The sequence below is a fragment of the Oreochromis aureus genome, linkage group 15 (genome assembly GCF_013358895.1).
Source record: "Oreochromis aureus strain Israel breed Guangdong linkage group 15, ZZ_aureus, whole genome shotgun sequence".
NCBI classification, from domain to species: Eukaryota; Metazoa; Chordata; class Actinopteri; order Cichliformes; family Cichlidae; genus Oreochromis; species Oreochromis aureus.
The window spans coordinates 22750334-22771723 of record NC_052956.1 but is presented as its reverse complement, the minus strand read 5'-3'; the positions used below and the strand labels follow the sequence as shown (position 1 = coordinate 22771723).

Genomic DNA, 21390 nt, shown 5'->3' with positions numbered 1-21390 from the left:
AGTGCAGCTCAGCATCTTCAGTTTTTTGTTTTGTTTTGTTTTTTTATATTGTGCACACTATATCAAATAAAGTATTTAATTTTGATGGCTTTCTTTGATTTGGGTATTTTAATTTTTCTTGACTTAAGTTGCATTGTGAAAATTTCATGATGAACTTTGGACAACTGATGCTGTTAATGATACTGTAACAGACTGGGTTACAAGTTAGTTTGACTGTTGTGTTATCAGTGTATTGTGTTCAGAATTGCAACCCACATATGACATAGTTGCTCCACACCAGCAGCATTGTGATTTACTGAGTGTCCTTGAATGTGTAATAGTCTAGAGGCCGTTGGGCCTGTCAATCAGATCAGCTACCTATGAGAGAGAGTCTGTAGGAGAGCATGCGTGTGGTTGGCTGAGAGTGTTTGGGGGGTGGGTGTTAGAGAGTGTGTTGTTAGTGTGTGCGGGGAAAGGATCATGAAAAAGGGGAAGAGAGAGAGTTGTTTGTTTTGTTTTGATTCTGGAGAGAGCGTTTTCTCTGTTGTTTTGGCGTTGGCTATGGTCCAAAGTAGCCTGTGTTACTGTTCTTAATAAACAGCTGGTAAACGGAATACCGAATACTGTCTTCTGTTGGAGGGACGCTACAATATTAATTAAAATGAAGCTGGTAACATTAGTAAAATCCATTAGTGTGAAAAACATATAGGCATAGTAAATGCTAAAAATAGCTTTATTTAGTGTGTTGCGAGGTAGTCTGTGGACAACATGATGGCATCACAGTGTATAGTTTAGACAGGGACGCTAAGAGGCCTTGGTGTACCTGCTAAGTTTGTCTCTCAGCTCCCAGGTGTGCACCAGGAGTTAGTGGACAAAGAAACAAACACATATCACAGATGCTGTGAATTATAGGAAGGTGTATTTATACTGACCGACTGGCCTCAAATGTCCATGAATGACTCATGTGGTCTTTGTTAGAGACTAAAACCACGGGCCTGCTGCTTTTCTGCTGCTTTGTTTACTATTATGCTGTTTAAAAGAAAAGAAAACCACGAGCTTACATGCTATTCCAAGTTTCCAAAGAGGGGGATTGTGTGTTTGAGTTTCTCATGCAAGTTAAAACTAACATCAGTGTGTTCACACCTCATGATTATTTTGTCCATTTGTGGGTAACACCTCCAGAGCTCTGCTGTTGTTTTGACCAAATTCATAACGAAAGACCTCCCACGCAAAAATTATTTGAGGATAACTGGTGTCATATGACTAAAAATTGTTCTTTCCCAGCTGCTAAACAAGTAAATTGTTTACAACCTGGACATAAAGATGGGCTCAACTGTTCAATTTCCACCTGTTTATGTCTACTGTTAACATGAATTCAACTGTCTAATAAACACCGAATAAATAATACAAGTTTTACTCAAAAGCACATTTCACACTGCATTATATAATGTACGTGGAGTAGTGGGCTTTAGGATAAATGGCACAAGGCTATCATTTAACTGTGTATGTTTCTGCTGCACAAAGAATAACCAAGCAATTTCTAATATCATACATCCATTTTTAGGGTCTGGAGATAAGAAAATTATACAAATAATAATTAATAACAATCATGACCTGAAGACAGAAATAGCTGGAGTGTTTACGGTAATAATGACCTCATTATTGGATGAGGTCACAGTTGCTTTTAAAGATGGCCGTGGACAGGAAGTGTACTCTGGCTTCAGTAGAGACAAAACTACAGCATCTGCACATTTACACATTTACACAAATAGAATAACAGCACACATTAGTTAGCTCTGATAGAGTGTCACTTTGGTAAAACAAAACAAAAAAAGGATAAACACCACTCTTTTTTTTTCTCTTTACATATGCCCAATGGTCTAATATGATCCGCCTACACACACAAAAAAAACCCCAGTGAAGTCATGCTTTGGTGGAACGAAGGAAGTACGTCAGACATACATTTATACTTATGTCTACATTTATATCTATGACACTCGAGTACGTGCCATTTCAGAGTCAGGAGTGCGAGAACCGGAGACAAGAAAAGACCGAATAAAACACAATGGCTGGATTAAAACTGGCTAACATTTATGTGTTTTTGATACTAATGCTGCCATTAGCAGGTAAGGAAACATTTAACATATCTTTAAAAAAATATGAGTCTGTATTTTTTTTAGTTCAAATTTTGCAGTAGTGACAAGATTGCAATGTACCATTATCTTAGTGATGCCACTTTAAAACAAACAAACAGATCTTTAACATTAAGGACAAAATTGAAACATAAAACTGTTCTTCTGTCTAAGTCCATGTTGTAGTTCTCTATTTTTTCTCAACAACAGTTGCCCAACAAAGTTCCACATTAACTCTCACGGTTGTAAATGAGATCACTTAGCATTACCGAGCTCTCCAGAGGTTCAGGAAATGGAGCAGCAGTAATGCTGTTTGAAGATAGGCAAGTTCACAAAGATGGACCTGAATTAATCAGACAGACTGTTTTTTAGTCAAAAATAATGTCACAGTTGAGTGTTTTGGTCTTTGTGCCTCAGTCAATTCAGATCAGAAGAAGCAGTTATACATCTGTCTGTATTAACAGTGGGTATGTCCTTCAAAATAGTGTGCACATTGAATGGTCTGAAACGTTAATAAGACAGCATCACGATAAGGAAATTTAAAGCTAAGTCTACAGCAGGGGTGTCAAACATAAGGACTGGCCCACCACAGACTCCAATCTGTCCCACTGGACGGCTTTGGAAAAGGCAAAGGCAGGCATACAGAAGGCATTTTGGACTTTTAACTGTATTTTCATAAGTTCTGCGTCTTTTCCTACTGATAAAGACCTTTCCCTATTGCCATTGATACTACACTGAAGAAATAAGACACAGTTGAACAATGAAATGACAGAAAGTTTCCATTTTTCACAATCTACTATAAAAATATCTGTTAAGTCTGACGATGAGCTAACAGAACTTTTTCCTTTAATTTTGTATTATTTCTTAAAACTTAAGCTCAAAGAGTCATGCTGACAGCCCTCTTTCATTTACAATAGCAGCATTTCTTTATCATGTGGAAAAACAGATGTATTGTTATATATATTAAATATATATCAGTGTTTAAATGTGTAGTTAAACTTCTTTACACTTACACAAAGGGTACAGTGGTCCCTCGTTTATCGTGGGAGTTATGTTTTAAAAATAACCCGCGATAGGTGAAATCCACAAAGTAGCCAACTTTAACTTTTACAGTTATTATAGATGTTTTAAGGCTGTAAAACCCCTCACTACACACTTCATACACTTTTCTCAGACAGGCATGAACATTTTCACACTTTTCTCTCTTGTTTAAACACTCTCAAAGTTCAAAACTTCATAGAAAAATAAGTCCAGTATTATAGAATGAAACCAAAGATCAAACCCTGTTTTCAGGTCCAGGACATGGGAATAGAATAGCTGCAAGAGAATTCAGTATTAATGAATCAATGGTACGGAAGTAGAGGAAGCAAGAAGAATGAGTTGAGTAAAGTTTGACGTATGTCACTGCTCATGTCACGCCTTATAACCCGGGGTGCCTTATGGTCCAAAAAATACGATAACTTCTACCTTCCTTCAGCATGTCCAACGGTCCAACCTTTTGTGTGACGGTTAGCATCTTCCTCTGCCTTTTGGGTGCTACCACAGGTGCCTTTGACGGTGCAAACCGTTTTGTCGACATTGTTGTGTTTGTTGGGGAGAAAACCTACAAACATACAGTACAGCACTTCAGAGTCTCACTGCTAGCGATCGAAGATTTATCTAAATTTGACAAGCTGAACGCATTCTGTGCTGGACAGGAGACACGGCATGGAGGATGGTCTACAGCCGATCAGGACGCAGAACACAATGCGCTGTAAAAAAAAAAAAAAAAAAAGCTTGCAAAATTGCACCAAAAAAATCAGTGAAACAGCGAGGCCGCAAAAGGTGAAGCAAGGGACCACTGTAATTTCACTGGTCTGGTCCACTTAGGATCAAAGTGGGCTAAAATGAGTTTGACATCGTTGGTCTCCAGAGTAAAAGTACAGAAACTTTTATAGGTAGTGATGTGAGCACAGGAGACAGGAATCGAATGCCAGGTTTTGTATGCCAGAACTTCTAATCTAATGAAGAATGAAGATAAAAGTTTTACGTTTGTAAGTTTTTTGTTTGTTTGTTTTGCTTTGCTTTTCTCTTTTCCTCAGCAGCAGGAACTCACTCCTACCTGTCTGTCAGGATTGGAAATGAAATCACATTGGCCTGTCAAAACAGAGAAGACTTTAATAAAAGCTGTAACAGTACTACCTGGCTCTTTGGTGCTTCCCGAAGTTTCATAACAGTGCCGCTGTTTGAACATGGAAAGATTCACAGTGACGCCAGATCTAAGTCAGGCAGACTGAGTGTCACAGAAAACTGTTCTCTGGTTATAAAGAAAGTCACATCACTGGATGACGGTCGTTACACCTGTAGACAGTTCATATCAGGAAAGCAAGTTTCAGACTTCATGGTTTTTCTGTCTGTTTTTAACAGTGAGTATTTCTATCATAATATTTTTGCCTTGAACTGTTTCAAACATTACAATATTATAATTAGAGGAAGGTCATTAACTCTAAAGTGACTGATAAAGGCTACTTTTGGCTTCTCCCTTATTCACAAAAGGTCACCACAGGAGACAATTCGTATTTGATTTGGCTGATTTAAAGCCAGATGATCTCTAACCATCAATCTTTCACTTATTAAGCAAATGTGTAAATCCAACCTTTATTTAATTATGTGTGATTTATACACAAACGTATAAAGATTTTTTTAGTTAATAGCTTCAAAAAACAGGAAACAAAAACTCAGAGGAGAATCTAATTCATTGTTCTAAATTATGCTGTATGTTTTTGTCATGATAACTTTCTTCTTCTGTCTCCTTCAAACTTATTAAATAATCATTTCAAGTAAAGTATCAAGTAAAGTATTTCAAGTAAAGTGCCTTTCTCAGCAGCAGGAATCCCACCATCCAATTCCACCAACAATGTGAGACATAAAGGTGAAGTGCCTTTGTTTTGTGCAAGTAGTGCAGCATTACTATTGCTTATCTATGAGCAGAAATTCAGAGATGTAGGAAGAGCCTTGAAATTGAGGGTGATAAAGTGAGTGTGTGTGTGTGTGCGTGTGTGTCAGGCACAAACACAGGTGAGCAAATTATGAAACCATAAAAGAAGAAAAAACAGTAAAAGTATACCAGTCCTCCAACTACAAGGTTTCTCAAGACACAACAGTGAAAATATACAATAAATCTATTTGTGCATAGCTGACAAGAAAACTTTAAAGTTTATATAGTTAAGTTTAAATAAGTTTATATAGTTCACTAAATTGAAAGTTAAAAACTAAAACTTAATGTAAAAAACATTTCGGTGAACTAACTAAAAAATGTTTTAAAAAGTGTGCAAAATGTCTTGGAGGACATTTAGCTGGGAATACGTATTGGCTGATAGGTCATTTTGAAAAAAACAACAAAAAAACAAAACAAATCAAAACAGCTAAATCACATATTTTAGAGAGAAAATAAGAATAGTAGTTTTGTGTAAAGAGTTTAAATACCTTTATCAGTTTTGCATTTGGCAGGGGGTCCTTGATGTCTGCCTTTTGCATTTCCCATTTCCTATAAATATCACCTGCACCGTCAAAATGCAACAGACTTTAATGCTAGATGTAACAGTGCAACCTGGACCTTTGTTGGTTGAGTAAGTAATACATCAGCGACGCTGTCACTGGATCAAATCACTGGATGACAGTGATTACCGCTGCAGGGAGTTTATATCAGGAAAACAAGTTTCAGACTCTGGGGTTCTCCTGTCTGTTTCTAACAGTTAGTGTTTCTGTAGTGATGTGTGAACCTACAAACATTACAGTAATTATGATTAGAGTGAGGAAGTTAAGTGTAAAGCCACTGATAAAGGTTACTTTTGACACTCCTTGAGTCACTACAGGGGTCACCACAGCTGGTAGCTCAACATATTTGATTTGGCAGATTTTAATACCAGATTCCATTCCTGATGCAACCCCCTACAGCATTTCTATCTCCCTCTGATCTCCAACCAAAGATCTTTCCCTTTTATGCAAATGTCTAAACCACACTGATACAATTATGTTGTTATTACTCACAAGAATAGACTTTTTTTTTAATTAAGAGCCTAAAAGCAGGAGACAGAAAATGAGACTGAAGAATATTTGTTTAAATTTTCAGTTTTGGACCCTGATCCTTGACCTGTGATACAGTATGTGTTTATCGATATGCATATAATGTCTTTTTTTTTTTTCAAGCATGAACATTTCCAAATTTGAATCTAAACTTCAGTACTGACCTTTTTACTGCTTCCTTTCTCAGCACAAGAAACTCCGCCATCCAGTTTCACCACCACCGTCAGACCGAAAGTCCTTTTCCAAGGTACTTTGTGAGCAAAATGTGAACAGTTAGGATTTATAAATATGTATAAAGTTATAGTGCAGAGATATATGTGTGAGTACACAAAAAAACAGTTTCGTCTGGTTTAATTATATCTGCATATTCCTAGGTTGTAAAACTAAGTATCAGATATTTTATTTTTCTGGAATTTTTGACATCTTTTAGCAAAGGACTCAGCAAGCACAAGAACAACAGCATCGCCAACAACTACAGCAAAATGCAAATCAGAAGGATCTACATCAAGCGCAACAACTACTCAAGCACCCACAACAGCAGTTGTAACAACATCACCCTCAACAACAGTCATCAACAGTAAAACAACTATAACAACAACCAAAACTAAATCACCCATGAGAACAACCTTTACTAAATCAGTTACAACAACAACCACAGTTGAATCCCCGACGACAAAAAATACAACTACATCGATTGTAATAAGAACCAAAGCTATATCCCTGGGGACAACAACAATAACTACATCAAATACAACAGTGACCACAATTAAATCACCTACGAAAACAACCACATTTAATTCAACTACAACAATAACCTCAACTAAATCACACACGGCAACAAACACGACAGAATCAACTACAACAACAACTACAATTAAATCTGCTCAAGCAGCTCAAGAATGCCCAAATGTAGGTCAGTACGGTTTTTCCAATCCTGTCAACATACAGAGCTCTGGTTCATAATAATGTCATGTTTCATTGTTTCAATTATCAACTTTACAGTTCAGTCCAACATCATGTTGATCGTTGTAGCCAGTGGGTTTGCAGTACTCTTTATAATGTTGGCAATCGTCATATGGAAAATAAGTAAAAGTAAGAATGGTATATTTACAATTTATAAACAAAAAGAGTGTCATTTTTTTACAAGTCAGTCAGTATTGAACTGAAATGTGTCCTTTTCTGTTTTTAGTGAAAAAATCACAGACGAGTGGCAACATTGTGAGTTTTCAAATTAAATAATCAGGGTTTTTTTTTAAGAATTATGACAACTTTTGTGAATTCTTTTTTTTTTCTCTATCCATTATGTTCAGTAATAAACTTAAACTAAACTTTGTTTGTCCAGGAAATGAGCACAAACAACTGCAATGTACCAGGAACCACTCAAGAAAGGGTGAGATTATGCACCAGTGCAAATTCACACCTGTTTCATATTTCACGAGTACAAGTATTTTTTACTCGGGTGACAGAGCACATGTATTTTTTTCTGTAAGTGTGTTTATTTGTTACATTTCTTACTCTTATCTCACAGGTTCACAGTAAACGTCAGGAAGGTGATGTGGCGACCAACAGGAGAGTCAGAGTTTCCTACGCCTCTTCTGCAGCTTCCAATGATAGCAGCAGCATCTACGCCACCATGAAAAGAATCTAATGGTCCAGAATTCAAATGAAAAAACTAGTAAATGAAAGTTTTCATTTGTTTAACTACATTAACAGCGATTTTCTGCATATCTGCTATGTTTTTTTTTACATAACAGTTATATATTCCTGCTATTTTGACCCCTGTTCTTTCAGTGTTTTTTTCCTGTTTATCTTACATTACATAAATACCATACATACATATCGTTTGATAATCAGTCTTCTGCTTTGATATTCACATCTTAACATTTGCACTGACCTTTTTCATATTTAAGCATTCATAATTATTTGTTATAGTTATAAGTATTAGTAGTATTACATAGTAAAATTCAATTTTCAGTATATATATCATTCAGTATTTAGTAATATTCAATATCATGCCTGGAATTTATTATATAACCTTCATAATTTCTTTTTGTCTAGTTTTATCTAGTTAACTATCCAACATTACATTTTCATTTCCATTCTTTTTTTAAAACATCAACCAAAATGTTTTTTTTATTTATTTTATATTTTTCAGATTTACGAATAGATTAAATACAGTAATAGTAATAGCTGTAATACTGTGACATCAAGAGTTATAACCAACATAATCTTAATGAAGTATACATTTGAAAAATTTCTTTGTGATATTGCAGTATATTGTATTTTTTATTATTAGCAGTACGCAGTTATATACAATCAATATGCAGATGCTTTCAGGTTTATCTTTTTATTTTTAAGATTAATTCACATAGTTACCATTTAATCTCACTTTGTCACAGGTTTATGCTTCGTACATGAAGTCATATTCTCTCATGTATCAAAAATATTAATCAATAATGTTTTGTGGATGATTTGTTTATTTTATTTGTTAAAACAAAAACATAAACTGTGTTTTTGGTTATGATGTTCTTTCTGAGTTTAATAAAGCATTTTAATGATCTGTTGTTTTTGTTTTTTTCAAATAAACACAGGTCTTGAATAATCAGGCCCAATCTAAATACCTCATAGAATCATATAACCCAGTAGACCCCTTCACTCTATAACTGCAGGCTTACTTGTGGGTCTTAGAGTATTTAAAATTAGAATGGGTGGCAAATCCTTCATCTTTCAGGCTCCTCTTTTGTAGAACTAGCTTTCAATTTGATTTTGGAGACAGACACTATCTCTACTTTTAAGATTAGGCTTAAAACTTTCCTTTTGATAAAGCATGTAGTTAGGGCTGGATCAGGTGACCCTGTGTCTACAGAGAATACATGTCATATTTTTTGTAATAATGTGGAAGAGGGAACAACAAGCAGATATATTTCATTATAAAATGTTTACCAGTATATGCTTCACTAGATTTAGTCAATAAATTTTATAAAGAGACCGTATAGATCTGACTGATCTGATGCTGAAATAATAATCACTGCAATACGCAAAATAAGTTCAGAAGCAATCTCTAAACACAAAATCAAGATAGAACACACCTTGTTTTGGGTGAACAATGTTAACAATTCAATACTCAATTCTGTTTCACACAGCTCTATTTATATGTTGCCAACTCTTTTTATATATTATGTAACAAAGTTTGGATATAACACAGTTTAGATTTGCAGAAATGTAATGTAAAAAACATGCTGACACATAGTAAAGCATACACATATGAAGAAAAACTCCAGCAATCAAATGATGAACTATAGGCAGCACTTGGCGGAGGTAGGAAGAAGAAAAAAGTTGCTTTAACAAGAAGTAATCTTCAGCAGAACCAGGCTCAGGGAGGGGCCGCTATGTGCCATGAGGGGAAAACCAAGAGAAAAAGGAGAGCCAGGAGAAATACACAATCACTATCCACAATGAGAAAGGAAGAGAAAATAGGAAAATTCAGTGTGAAGTAACCATTCATGTTTATACTGTATCAACGCAAAGGACAGAATTTGAATGAGATGAATGAAATAAACAGTGAAAGAGATCAGTTTAGTTTGCATAGTAATAAAAATCCCATCATATCTTTTCATAAACACTTTTTCTGAACCTCAGTGGAAAATGTCATGAAAGGTGTGATTCTGACAAAAGTTAGAATGGATTGTTTTAATGTGACTGAAGATGTTGGTGTGTCAGTTGACTGTCTACACTTGGGTTAAGCCTAAATGCATAATATTGTATATACAATCAAAAGGTGGTTTGCATCTTCTGAATCACCTGTAGATCACCTGTAGGTATGCTGAATGCACTAGTCAGATGCATGTCTGAATTACCCTGATTAAATGAATACAACACTAGGGATTAAAAATATCCTTACAAAGCTCCTCGTGGTGCTGCAGGTTTCTTTCGGAGTATCAAACTGATTTTGCTGGCTTAAAGACAAATCAAGGAAACACCACCCCTTCTACCTATTTCATTAACAGCTTGTTTTGTATAAAGGACTTCTTGTTTAGAATTAATTACATCAGCCCACTGTGTCTCACAAGGGGACAGCACACAGTTTAACATTTGAAGGGTTATGGATCAGGCTATCGGATGCTGATAGACGCAGTTCATCCTCTGAAGCTCCAGGTGGCAGAGTAATTCGGAAGTGCTGCAGAAGGAAGGTGAAGAAGATGAAGAGTTCCATCCTGGCCAGACTTGCTCCAAGACAAATCCTGCGACCTGAAATAGAAAACAAAAAAATATGCTAGATTTTATCTGTGACTAGACTGGGTCTTGACAAGAACTTGATTACAAACCTGCAGAAAAAACCATGAAGGCATCACGCTGGATAAACTTTCCATCTTTGTCCAGTGTTCCAGAAGTGTTCCGAATAAAAAGTGTACGGTTTCTCCCATTCACTCTCATCAGACAAAACAGACAACAGGAAAGGACACACAGCTGTCCCCTGTTGAATACACAAACCTTTATTTCCTGCATTTTTTAATATATATTCACAGGGTATTACACAAAACGCATATATTGTTTATATTGTTTTTATATGTGACTTAAAAGTAAAATTACATCTGGGACAAAATGAGTTTTGGATGAAAACATTCTTAGAATTTAAAAATGCAAATAACTGATTGATAAAGAATGAAGAGTGTATAAAACATTGATTTTTATAATAATTTGGATAATCACAACTGATCAGAGGAAGAATCCTTCACTCTGTTTTTTTTCCCACATCTGTCACAATATTTTAGTAATCAAATATCTGATTAGGTGTTAACATTCCTATATAATAAACACATCATCTGATAAGTGTTACCTTCTTAATGAAGTGACCCCTAAAGGTAATGTCCTGTGAAGTTCTGTGAGGAAGCCCCAGGGCAGCAATGGCTGTTAGCCTCTGTGTCTCATGGATGACAGCGTTGGTGAAAGGCAGCTCTGTCCTGTCTTTAATCTGGACCTGATGATCTCCCATTACTCTACTAAGCTCCTCCCGGACCTTCTCTGGAAGATGAAAGTGCCCGAAGGTAACACAAGTTCAGTTCAGTGTAACACAACATTTACAGGTCCTTTCAAGTATCTTTGCATACTTGGCCATAAGAAAAAGTCCCCATGTGATTGCACGTGATGATGTTTCAGTGCCGTTAACACACTGGGGTGACCATGCTCACAGAACACAGTTATGCAAAAGTGCAAGAAAATATGACTGAGAAGTTGAAGTTAAACATATACTTGGTTGCTGTTTGATAAGAAACACTTTGTTAAAAGTGCTGGTCGTGGCCACTGTCTCACTGTTAAAGTCCAAGTGTCCACCTTTTTTCAGACCTGTGTTCCATTACAGCTGTCACAGTTGTGCGCTCACAGCTGGTTATTTGTATTTATTTCATGCACATACAGTATGCAACTGTTATCTCCACTTTATTTACTGTATGCTCACTCACTTGCCAATCATACCTATCTTATTTACTCCCAAATAAATAAAACAAAACAAAACAAACAAACAAACAGATCAAATACAAAAGTTATGGGAATCTGGCCATAAACGACAGAATCTCTTTTCCATCTCTTTATCCACATCTATTCAATCCAGTGTATCCCGCACCTCGATAGCAGTTTTTCTCTATCACTTTGATGCAGTTCTCATATTTGACACGTCATTCGTAATGCAGTTCTCAGTTTTGATTAAACAGACTCACCTGCTCAAAAGACATTAAAACATTTAAAGCTTTTTTCACATATGTCCAAACATGTAAAGTCAGTCAGTCACTTCACTCTGTAACAAAACCTTTCACCACAGTTTCAAGAGTTAGACGCCAAATGGTTTATACTTTTATCAAAATCTTGCTGACTTTGGAAAGAGTACTGCAAACATGTAGGCCAAATGCAGAATAACACAAAGATAAAAATGTGAAGCATTTATTTTAAACTTTACAAAACTGCTGAAATCAAGAAAAGCACAGTTACACTCATGTATCAGAAAGCAGACAATGAAACTATATAAAAACTAAGAACATAAAACCAACTACTGTATAGTCCAGTAAAGTCTTGCCCTCAGCAGCCAAGTTATGAACTATGCCAGTTCAATCATTAGTTAATGCAAACAGCCAATCACATGTCAGTACAGTATAAAACAGGTGGAAAGACAGCTTTTATTCACTGACACAAGAGTATGCATTTCTACTTGTTTCAGCTAAACGTCTCCTGAGCAGGCACATGCAGAGGGGGGGGGCGGAAGGGGCTTGAGCACCCGCCCCTTTCCTGATGGGTGCCCAAAGTGCCCTTTTGTTGAGGCAATTTTTTTTTAAATTTTTAATTATTTTTTTTTAAATGTGTGTGTGCGTGTGGAGTTCTGTCTGTGCCCCTCAACAATAATATTTAGCTATTAATCACATTTTTGCTAAATAAAAGGATCTGGCTTGCATCAGTCACATGATCACCATTAACCAATGATCGCCCTTGACGGCAGAATGCGCTGGTTACGAGCCGGGAACGAGCTCACAAAGTGAGTTTTAATGTCTACAGTCTCAGATCAACACAGCCCTGCCCTCCAGCACTATCAGCAGCAGGAGCAGCAGCAACCCCTCAACAGCAACATTGTACCCATCAGGTAAAACATAGGCTACGTTTGCTTTGCCTCACAACAGTGATATAGTATGATGCGATCCCATATTAGATTCTTGATGAATGTGTGTTGTTGTTATTCAGCCTGGTTCAATGTGCCCCTTTTTAGCTTTGAGCACCCGCCCCTATAAACGTCTCTGCACGGCCCTGCTCCTGAGAACATGTGGGCAAGGGCAATTACACTCCTATCACTGGCAGCATGTTACTGACCTTGCTCTTTCATACATATTTGAAAAAGGTGGAAGTAATTTGATTGAAAACATTAATGCAACACTGGACAGTATTCAGTAAAGTGAGAGAGCTACAGTTCTGACTGACAACAGTACAAACTGTTTCTATGAGTTGTGATTCAAATGAGAAATGCATCAGCTCAGAAACAAATATCGTTATTAGTGAAATATGAGTAGAAGTGTGTTCACTAAAAGAGAAAGTATTCTGTATAGTGCAGACTAGGACCTGAGGCACCACACCAGCTGCAGCATCAGGAGTTGCGCCTTTGAGTCTGTCTCTGTCTCTCGCCAACCCACCTGCCAGACATTAAGCAATTAATTCACTACCACAGAAGTCACAGTCTGGTGTGCTGGCTGTGGTTTAAATACATGTTCCTTGCTCTTTGACGATGTCTAAAAAAATTAGTTTTGCTAACAATTTTGAAAAATTCTTAGTAAAACATTGGTCTCTTTCAGTTAAAATAACACATTTTGGATATTTTCTAGTGATGGGCAGATGAAGCTTCATGAAGCACTGAAGCTTTTCATCCAATTGGTTCACCCCAGCGCAAAGCTTCTTGAAGCTTCATTTGCTCTAGTAGGACATCTACTGGACGTAAAAATATTAGTTGGCATTAATTTGAAGAGTGTGGCATTTTGCACACAGCCTGTAAATGTCAACAACAAAAGGAGTGTGTAAAACATGTATATTGTAGTTATGGCAGTATACTGTGTATATTTAGCTAAAAATGGAAATGATCATTTACTGTGAGGTTAGGTGTGGTTGGGGTATGGACAGTAGTTGTGCTTTTGTAACATTGAGGTATGGACAGCTACACACAGTCCTGCCTGTTCACATTTTATTCTGTAAAAACTAAATTTTCACTGCTTTTATGACCGTTTTAGTGTGGAGAACATAGCTAGGATTTAATGATTTAACAAATCTTTTAAATCCTTTGTCCTCCACAATGCTAAATGGCTGGGAGTCCTCAATCACCATGCTAACCAGGTCTTCATCTATTTGATTTGTTCTCCTGAGGAAAGACAATAAAAACAAAGCACAAATATAAATATCACACACGTAATTTATTACAGTTGTATAATATTGTTATATCATTTAGTAACATTACAGCAGCGCTATATTATCATGGCATTTGATGGCTCACCTGGTCTTGCTCCACAATCGGTGTTCCCCTTCTTCTCATGCAAAGCTCTGTAGTGCCTAAGCATGGATGAGGTGTTGTTGTTATATCCCAGCTCCCTGGCACATAGCAAACACTTCACCTTGTACAAAGGTAAAGACAGCTTAACATAAATTGTATTGCACCATAAGTATTATGAAAATACATCTTCTGTAGAAATTTACATACCTTGTTGGGAGGAATAAGATCAAAATGTTCCCACACAGGGGAGGACATCCTCCTCTTCTTAGCTGGCTCCATTCTCTCCTGACTTTCTCTCCTCACTCTCCTAAAACTCCAAACTCTCTCCAAACTCTCACTAACCGCAACTCTCCATCAAACACCCACATTGTGAATGAAGTCTGAGGGGCTTATATCGCTGTCATAGCTCGCGGCGCCCCCTCCATTACTCGACACAAGCTTCGAAGCCTCGATACAGAACGTCCCATCACTAATATTTTCTTTTTAGGTCATGGTGATAATAGATGCTGTTTTTATTGAGTCAGCAAACTATGTCTTCTTAGTAATGGTTCTGATTGTGCTCACACTGATCTTCTTCATCTCCTCTTCAAGCTTCAGTTCCAAAAGAAATGTAAAGGAGCCTCCGGGACTGAGAGCATTTCCCCTGCTGGGGAATCTTCTGCAGCTGGACCTGAAAAGACTTGATATCTCATTAATGGAGGTCAGGTTTTTTTTGGCAACTTTTCAGGGATTTTTTTCCCCCTGTGGTTGATTTATCTCTCCAGGCAGCTTTTTCACCTTTGATCTTCCGATTTGTGTGAACATATGAACATATTCTGCTGTTCTTAGTTATTTCAGAAATATGGATCAGTCTTCACCATCTATCTGGGCCCTAAAAAAGTGGTGGTACTGGCAGGATACAGGACAGTGAAGGAGGCACTTGTTGATTGTGATGAAGTGTTTGGAGAGAGACAGCCTTTGCACATTCCGGATGAATTTAGCCAAGGACATGGTAAGAAAATAATATTGGCAAACCTTTCTCATACATTTCATCTCCATTATCCTCAATGTGACTGTGGCTATATGTAATCATTTCTCAGGGCTTTTTTGGTCTAATGGTGATTCATGGAGAGAAATGAGGCGCTTTGCATTGACTAATTTGAGAGACTTTGGAATGGGCAAGAGAGGATGTGAGGACAAGATTATTGAAGAATGTCAATACCTCATTGATGTTTTCAAGAAATCTAAAGGTACAGTTTAGTTTGTTTAAACTGGGATGAACTAGTATTGTGTTATCTGAAATGTTACTTAAATATCTTTATTTATTTATTTTTGGTCACAGGAGAAGCTTTTGATACAACCCAACCAATTAACTGTGCAGTCTCTAACATAATCTGCTCCATTGTCTATGGACACAGATTTAAATATAATGATTCACAGTTTACAACTCTGGTTTATGGAGCAAGCAGAAATATCAGAATTTTGGGCTCTGCTTCAATACAGGTAGTCGTATTTGGAAGTCTATACAGTTGCTCTTCAGTATATAATGCATGAATTTATAAATCACTGATGTATGTTTGCCAGATGTATGAAATGTTTCCATCACTCTTCAAGTGGATTGCCAACAGGAAGGAATTCTTCAAAACTGCTGCTGCTAATTCAAAGCAAAACCTTGCCATAATCAGACACTTAAAAAAGACTCTGAATCCAGAGATGTGCAGATGCTTTGTGGATGCCTTTCTGGTCCGCAAAAAGCACCTGGAGGTTAGTTTTTCTATTATCCGTTTCTTTTTAATGAATAATTAACTGAAGCTGCAGTAAGAGTGAACCTGTGCTCTTTTCTGCCCAATTCTAATGAAGGGGAGACTAAATGCTGTCCTTTACCCCATTTCCTGTCTCCAACATGAAACTGTCCATGCAAGCACCTTATCAATCATTTGCACTTGTGCTTCGAGCCCACATTTCATGCCTGTTAATGTCTATGTGCAACGTGTTGCAATTTTTTCTGTTAATCAATAGAGAGAGAGATCATTTACATAATTTTTTTTTTTTTTTTTGGTAAAGAATAACTTTTGTTCTTGAACCTGCATCACAGAGCTTTGAAGTAAATGTAAAATAAGATAAGATAAGATAACCTTTATTAGTCCCACATGTGGGAAATTTGTTTTGTCACAGCAGGAAGTGGACAGTGCAAAAGTTATGAAGGAAAAATTAGAATAAAATAAAATAAGAATAAATACAGTACACAACTGTACAGAATAGAATAAAATAAAATACTATATACAGTAGAATAAAATAGAATAAAGTATACAATAAGATAAAAATAGAATACAAATGCTATATACAACTGAGTAAAAATACAACGATGCCAGAAAGATTATTGCACATTAGTGTTATTGCACATGTGTGGATGTGTGTGTTTGATCAGTTAAAGTCTTTATTGTAGAGTCTGACAGCAGTGGGGAGGAAAGACCTGCGAAATCTCTCCGTCCCACACCGTGGGTGCCGCAGTCTCCCACTGAAGGAGCTGCTCAGTGCTGTCACAGTCTCATGCATGGGGTGGGAGATGTTGTCCAACAGGGATGACAGGTTAGCCACCATTCTCCTGTCACTCACCACCTCCACTGGGTCCAGAGGGCATCCTAGAACAGAGCTGGCCCTTCGGATCAGCCTGTTCAGTCTCTTCCTGTCCCCAGCAGAGATGTTGCCACCCCAGCAGACCACACCATAAAAGATGGCTGAGGCCACCACAGAGTCATAGAAGGTCTTCAGGAGTGGGCCCTCCACTCCAAACGACCTGAGTCTCCGCAGCAGGTACAGCCTGCTCTGCCCTTTCCTGTAGAGGGCGTCTGAGTTATGAGTCCAGTCCAGTTTGCTGTTCAGATGAACACCAAGGTACCTGTAGCTGTCCACAGCCTCGATGTCCATACCTTGGATGTTCAGTGGTTGCAGTGGAGGATGTTTGTGCCTGCGGAAGTCTACCACCAGCTCCTTGGTTTTACTGGCATTGATCTGGAGGTAGTTCAGCTGGCACCAGTCCACAAAGTCCTGAGTCAGTCCTCTGTACTCCTTGTCGTCCCCATCAGTGATGAGGCCGACTATTGCAGAGTCATCAGAGAACTTCTGCAGGAAGCACTGGGTGGAGTTGTGGGAGAAGTCTGCAGTGTAGATGGTGAAGAGGAACGGAGCCAGAACCGTTCCCTGTGGGGCCCCGCACTGCAGACGACCCTGTCCGACACACAGCCCTGAGTCCTCACATACTGTGGTCGGTCGGTGAGGTAGTCCAAAATCCAGGTAGTGAGGTGATGGTCCACTCCAGAGTTCTCCAGCTTGTCCTTCAGAACCGAGGGAAGAATAGTGTTGAAGGCACTGGAGAAATCAAAGAACATGATTCTCACAGTGCTCCCAGCGGTCTCCAGGTGAGCGAGGGAACGATGTAGGAGGTGAATGATGGCATCGGTGTTGGATAACTTTTTTTTCATACTACCAAAGCCCCTTAAACTTTATTTGAGTGAGTTTGCTGTTAAATGTCTATGTGCAGGAGGCTGGGATTACCAACAGTCACTTCCATGATGATAACCTTTTGATGACAGTAATGAACCTGTTTGCTGCTGGCACTGAGACAACATCAACTACACTGAGATGGGCACTTCTGCTTATGGCCAAATATCCAAAGATACAGGGTGAGGAGCCTGAGTAATCCTCAACTTGAAAATGCCAATGGACAGGAAGGAATGACCATAACAAAATCAAAGGAAGGATGTGATGTAAATTGCATTTCTTGACTATAGCATAGTGTTTTCAGTCCCCTAGGGATAAAATGTGTCCACTTTTGTCTTTCATGTACCAGATGAGGTCCAGGAGGAGCTGAGGAGGGTCATAGGAGACCGGCAGGTGCAGGTTGCTGACAGGAAAAACCTGCCCTTCACTGACGCCGTCATCCATGAGACACAGAGACTGAGCAGCATCATCCCCACTGCACTTCCTCACAAAACCACCCGAGACATCACTTTTCAGGGTCACTTTATCGAGAAGGTAAGACTGAATGGCCCACCTCCTATATTCTCATTGGTTTAACTGAATGCATAAAACTGAATCTTGAAGGCAGGTTGGCAAGCAACTGCAGAAAGAGGGGAATGTATGCAAAAGTATGTGCTGTTTCTTCTCATTCCAGTACTTTTTGTGCCTACTGCCTTCTGGCTATTATTCACCATATAGACGATTTTCCATTTCTGTATTGTAATTTGTGCAGGGAACCACAGTGTTTCCTTTCTTGACATCTGTCCTGCATGATCCCAGTGAGTGGGAGAGACCACACAGCTTTTATCCTGCTCACTTCCTGGACAAAGAGAAAAAGTTTGTCAAGCGAGATGCCTTCCTTCCATTTTCTGCAGGTTTGTGAGCTCAGCCATCACTGTTTAGGTTACATCTGCTGACAGGACAGCTGAAGTTATTCTTCGATTGTCTCTTACAGGTCGCAGGGTTTGCCTTGGAGAGAGTCTGGCCAGGATGGCGCTCTTCCTCTTCTTCACCACCCTCCTTCAGCATTTCCGTTTCACCCCTGCACCTGGAGTTTCAGAGGACGAATTGGATCTCACGCCAAGTGTGGGCGCTACTCTCGGACCTTCACCTCACAAACTGTGCACTGTTTCTTGTATGTGATGGAGAGAAATTCTTGACAAAGGTTGTCCTAGTCTGTACAAAGAACTGAATCATCTGGGTGTAATTATTATTATTATTTTTTTTTTATTAAACAAAAGTAATATGCCATAGAAATGTACATCAGAATCATCAGTACTGTAATTTTCCTGGATGTGTGAAAGATTTTTTTTCTTTTATTAGTTAGATGAAAGATGGATCATATATAGATACAAAAAACAGTTTTTTGTTTTCTTTTTTTGCTCTGTTTTGTTATTATTTTTTTTCCCCCATGGATGATTTATCTCTCCTAAGAACAGCAGCATATGTTCATATTTTCACAGACATCGGGAGACCAAATGCTGCTGTTCTTAGTTATTTAAGAAATATGGATCAGTTATCACAGTCTATCTGGGACCTAAAATAGTGGTGGTTTTTGCTGAATTCAAGACTGTGAAGGACACACTTGTTAGTTATGATATAGTTTTTGGAAATAAAACCATTGCATTTTGAAAAAGAATTTAGCCAAGGACATGGTAAGAAAAGAAAACTATCAAAAATAAGGATCCATCGTCCTAACTGTGTTATGTAAAATACTTTCTGAGCGTTTCTCCTCAGGGGTTTTAAGGTCTAACAGTGATTCATGAATGGAAATAAGACTCTTTGCATTTACTAATGTGAGAGACTTCAGGATGGAGAGCTTGTGAGGGCAAAATAACAGAAGAATGCCAACACCTCATGTTTAAGTCTAAAGGTACAGTTTAGTTTATTTAAACTGGGATGAACTAGTACTGCATTACCTGAAATGCTACCTAAATTTTTCACAATATGAATTCTTTTTTTGGTCATAGGAGAAGATGGGAACTCAAAACGTCTGCTGCCAATACAAAGCAAAGCCTCGCCATAATCAGTCACTTTAAAGAGACTCTGATTCCAGAGACGTGTGGATGCCTTTCTAGTAATAGATAATAAAGGAGAAACCTTTATTATTCTCACACCTGGGAAATATTTAGTCACAGCAGAAGTTTAACAGTAGTAAAAATTAAGAAAAAACACAATAGAATAGAATAACATACTATACAAAAAGAATAAAATACTACACAAAACAGAAATAAAATACTGCGTGCTATTTCCTGTGTGTGAAGAAGTGGCAGTTTATACAAAGTTGTCCTACCCTGTTGCCTGGATTTAAAATTTAGCCTAATTTTATTCAAGTTAGTGTCTCCCCAGCCTGTCATGTAGTTCTTGTCTGCATGTTTCATGTTATCGAGCTTGTGTTATCATGTCTACATCTCTCCATGTTTCCTGTTTTATTTTGAAAGTCTTGTGTTTCCATGGTCAGTGTGTTTAGTTTTGCTTCCCCTATGGCGCCAGGTTCATTTGTGTCAGCTGTGTTTCCCCGGGTGCTTCTACTTCCATTATTACCCTTCTGTGAATTTAAGTCCTCGTTCTCCCTCTGTTCAGTGCTGGGTCATCTGTTCATCTTGTATCATGTGTCTCCAGGTTTCAGGTTGTTTCCATGTTTCTGCTCGTGGATGTTCATGTGGTTTTTTTTCACGTCATAGTTCCGCATGCAGCTTTTCAGATTCATGTTCTCTTGTCAAAGTTTATCTGAGTTTATTCCCAGTTTAATTTTTACCCCAGCACACTTTGCCTTGTTTTATGTTCATGTATTGTCAGCCAAATAAATGGCTCGCCTTTTCTTATACTGAGTTTACTTTCCTGTGTCTGTTTTTTGGTCCGCTTCACGAACACACCAGCTACGCGGCCGTGACAGTATCTGACCTTATTCTAGTGTTAGAAATTCTGTTTAAACAGTAATGTATGGTTTGAAGTACCAAATGCCATTTGAAATATGATTTCTGTCTAACACATTACTACAGATGGAGTGCCAAAATAAATTAAATAAATACATCAATAAATAATAATAATAATAATGGATTGCATTTATATAGCGCTTTTCTAGGCACCCAAAGCGCTTTACAATTCATTCACTTTCACATTCACACACTGATGCAGGCAAACCACAGTTGTAGCCACAGCTGCCCTGGGGCAGACTGACAGAAGCGAGGCTGCAATATTGCGCCATCGGCCCCTCTGGCCAACACCAGTAGGCGGTAGGGTAAAGTGTCTTGCCCAAGGACACAACAACCAGGACAGAGAGAGCTGGGGGATCCAACCGGCAACCTTCCAGTTACAGATGAGCTTCCCAACCACCTGAACCACGGTCGCCCCCAAATAACAAATAGTTACTTGCTTGAAATCACTGGGGTGACCACACAGTTGTACAACTGCACAGAAAAATAAGCTTGAGAACTTGGCTGAAGCAAAAAAATATACTTGGTTGCAGTTTGATACAAAGACAATCTTAATGGTGTTCATCATGAGAACAGCTGCTACTCATGATTCAGGTCTTCAGTGGCAAGTCTGGCATTTTTAAAAATCTGTTTTCCAAACAGTAACAGCTTAGCTCTATATTTATTTCTCATGATTAAATACAAATAACTGTAAGGGATAATATCTGGAAGATTCCTAAGGCCTTAAAAAGAACCAGAGAAATCTAACGGATTTTGTCACTATTTCACT

At 38.0% G+C, this 21390-nt stretch overlaps 2 protein-coding genes and 1 pseudogene across 4 annotated transcripts; 2 read left to right on the top strand and 1 right to left on the bottom strand.

Moving 5' to 3' along the window:
• Positions 1-1986: 1986 nt before the first annotated feature.
• LOC116329580 (cell wall protein DAN4-like) lies at positions 1987-8637 on the top strand. Of its 3 annotated transcripts, XM_039599325.1 has the most exons (8): positions 1994-2105; positions 4193-4516; positions 6364-6423; positions 6607-7089; positions 7179-7268; positions 7366-7394; positions 7519-7566; positions 7705-8637. In XM_039599325.1, exons 1-8 carry the CDS (start codon positions 2045-2047, stop codon positions 7822-7824), a joined length of 1215 nt encoding a protein of 404 aa, XP_039455259.1. In that variant the 5' UTR covers positions 1994-2044; the 3' UTR covers positions 7825-8637. The 3 variants fall into 3 exon arrangements, with proteins under 3 accessions (XP_031607492.1, XP_039455260.1, XP_039455259.1); XM_031751632.2 differs by lacking the exon at positions 4193-4516 and having other exon boundaries at positions 1987-2105; positions 6607-7085; XM_039599326.1 differs by lacking the exon at positions 4193-4516 and having other exon boundaries at positions 1987-2105.
• A 1602-nt stretch (positions 8638-10239) lies between these two features.
• LOC116329516 lies at positions 10240-14254 on the bottom strand (annotated as a pseudogene).
• Positions 14255-14677: 423 nt separating this feature from the next.
• On the top strand, positions 14678-18860 carry LOC116329542 (cytochrome P450 2K1-like). The gene is made up of 9 exons (XM_031751580.2): positions 14678-14887; positions 15016-15178; positions 15267-15416; positions 15509-15669; positions 15751-15930; positions 17708-17849; positions 18017-18201; positions 18419-18560; positions 18641-18860. Exons 1-9 carry the CDS (start codon positions 14678-14680, stop codon positions 18826-18828), a joined length of 1521 nt encoding a protein of 506 aa, XP_031607440.1. The 3' UTR covers positions 18829-18860.
• Positions 18861-21390: the final 2530 nt, after the last annotated feature.